Source organism: Nylanderia fulva, unplaced genomic scaffold (assembly GCF_048542155.1).
Source record: "Nylanderia fulva isolate GAGA-0341 unplaced genomic scaffold, ASM4854215v1 Scaffold378, whole genome shotgun sequence".
Taxonomy (NCBI): domain Eukaryota; kingdom Metazoa; phylum Arthropoda; class Insecta; order Hymenoptera; family Formicidae; genus Nylanderia; species Nylanderia fulva.
In genome coordinates, this window is record NW_028190453.1 from 84,412 (window position 1) to 87,301 (window position 2,890).

General features: G+C 43.5%; 1 protein-coding gene across 1 annotated transcript; it reads left to right on the forward strand.

Moving 5' to 3' along the window:
* Nucleotides 1-611: 611 nt before the first annotated feature.
* On the forward strand, nt 612-2,555 carry LOC146722053 (uncharacterized). Its single transcript, XM_085485561.1, has one exon. The coding sequence runs from the start codon at nt 612-614 to the stop codon at nt 2,553-2,555; it is 1,944 nt and encodes a 647-aa protein (XP_085341687.1).
* The last annotated feature ends 335 nt before the right edge of the window (nt 2,556-2,890 follow it).

The following is a 2,890-nucleotide window of genomic DNA, read 5'->3' on the forward strand; positions in this document are numbered from 1 at the left end:
AGTTTTCGGTGGTGTCCATGCAACACATGCTAGATACCATATAGTGAGACATTTCGGACTGCTTAACAACCACGTCATACGTGTTTTCGCGGTGACTATTTTATTCGTTAATAGATAAAGATTTTATGTAAAGGTTTCAAATTAATTTGCGTTTATGTACATTGTGACTCTCGGACAAATTTAGTTAATAAATGGATTGTTTTTGTGTAATTTGTGCATATAATTCCGTATTCTGGTTCTCGATTCGGCACGTGGCTTAAATCGTTACCCATCCTGCGCACCAATCGGAGCGCGTCCACCCTCCTTAAGATACAGTCCACTTTGAATCTTCCTGTGCAATCTATACGCGAGACCGATATCGACGATCGGATTTACAACCCGATTGTCAGGATCCGTAGCTTCGTGCGTGAGCGTTCAACGTCAGCAATCGAGCGTACGCGCAAACATTTTTTGGTCCTTCGAGCCGGATGGGAGAGTAATGACGAATCGAGAACACTGAATTAAGGACACCAGTGATATTTAAGTGCAGCGTGATTCGAGATACAGTCAGTCAAGTAATCGCGTTTAAGTATCGTGTTAGTGACATATTCATAAACAACTATAGTGTCAAAATGGAAGACGCTCTTGCAAATCAGCAAACTATCTTCCACTCAATTGCTCGAGCTCTCGACAATTTCAAAAAGATTGGTCGTTCTAATTTGACGGCCGCAAGGGTTCGCTCACGGATTGCGACTTTACAAGCTCAATGGACTCAAGGTGTGCACAATCACACCATTCTGCTTCAACTTGTTCCAGAGGATGATCAAGGGTCAATTAATTATTTCAAGAAGAATCAATTCGACCTTCACGAAGATCTCTATCAATCAGCCCTGGATCATATGAACGAATGTCTAGAAGACCTGGTTCCTGTCGTAAGTCGAGATACATCCCTCGAAACTTCTTTTGCGCAAATGGACGCATCGTCATTCTCGTTAAAGCATCTCCCTCCTATTAAATTACCGCCTTTTTCTGGAAAAAACGAGGATTGGGAGACCTTTCGCGACCGTTTTCAGTCGTTGATTATAGATAACAAAGAATTGTCAAATTTCACTCGTATGCATTTTTTGATCTCTAGTTTGACAGGTCCGGCCCGCGATGCGATATCAGGAATCAAAGTAACCGCCGAAAATTTTAAGGTCGCGTGGAAAGCGTTAACCACGCGTTTCGAGAACAAACGACGGTTGATCGAAGTACATGTGTCGACCTTATATCATCTTCCAAAGATGACTCGCGAATCAGCGTCAGAACTTCACGAGTTGCGAGATAAAACGGAACAAGCGTTAGCGACATTGAAACGTCTTGATCGTACAGCAGAGGATATTGTAAGCGATATATTAGTATACTTCATTTCACAAAAGTTTGATTCTGCTACGCGTCGAGCGTGGAAATTGAAGAGTAGCGATAACGAAAATCCTCCAACGTACAAAGACTTGATACGTTTCATATCTTCGCGCGCTATAGCGCTTGAGGAACTCCATCCTCACGAACACGATAAAACGAAGTCACATTCGAGAGTGACAAGCGCCACCGCAACTGCGTCAGTTAATTTGTCATGTCCAATTTGTAAACAATCTCACTTTCTCTCTAAGTGTCAACAATTTCTTTCAATGAGCACGGATCAACGACGCGAATTGATAAAGAAACTTAAGCGATGTTTCAATTGCTTAAGCGATAAGCACGTAGCACTTAATTGTCAGAGTAAATTCACGTGTCGCAAATGTAGCAAGCGGCATCACACAATGATCCACGTTGACTCGGGCTCATTGCAACAAACAACGAGCATTCCTGCGTCATCGAGTTCGCAGAATGTTACTAATATATCAAATGTCACAGCGCTTTCAGCGGTCACGTTAACTACATCACCGACTCCTGTGGTGTTGTCTACGGCAACGGTGAAAATACATTCGCTTTCTGGACGTTCCTTAACTGTCAGAGCCTTACTTGACGGTGGTTCAGAACTCACATTTCTTACGGAACGCGTAGCGCAAATTTTACGCTTACCTCGTATGCAAACATTTACTTCAACTTCGGGGATTAGCTGTGCAGATACCGGTACATGCCGATCTGCCGCGTTAATTAATATTTCGCCTCGCGATAAACCTGAGCCAACCTTCACCACGGTAGCTTACATCATGAGAGCATTGACGAAGTATGCTCCCAGACACGCTTCGTCATTACGTGACTGGAAACACATCTCCAACTTGACCTTAGCGGATGACGATCCGACTGGATCAACTCCTATTGACCTCATTATTGGAGCTGATTTGTATAGCAAGGTTCTTGTCAATATACGCAATGGACCCATAGGTCACCAAGACGCTATACAATCGCATTTCGGGTGGATTCTATCTGGACCTACGTCAATCCCTAATCATGTCATACAAAACACCCATGTAGTCGCTCTACTTTGGTTTCATCGCATGTCGGAGCCCAACCTCAAGGCTCACATTACCCAGTTCACAACAAAGGTATCATGCAGTTGCTCACTGCTGCTCCTTGGAACGGCAATTATGTAAGTTTTGGGAGGTTGAAGAAACTCCTCAACATGTTCATGCGTCCATAGAAGATAAACAATGCGAGGATCACTTTCAACGCACGCATACTAGAACAGCAGATGGCAGATATGTCGTGCGACTCCCTTTTAAAGAGGAGCCCGCCTATTAAAATAGGCGACTCTCGCAGCATAGCTGAACGCCGACTTTCGTCGCTAATTCGTAAATTTGCTCGTCAACCCACACTGGCACAAGAATATTGTACTTCATGCGCGAATATGAGCAATTAAATCATATGAAGCAAGTCGCTCCTTTGCATTCAAATAATGTTCAAGCGACCTATATACCTCATCATCCAG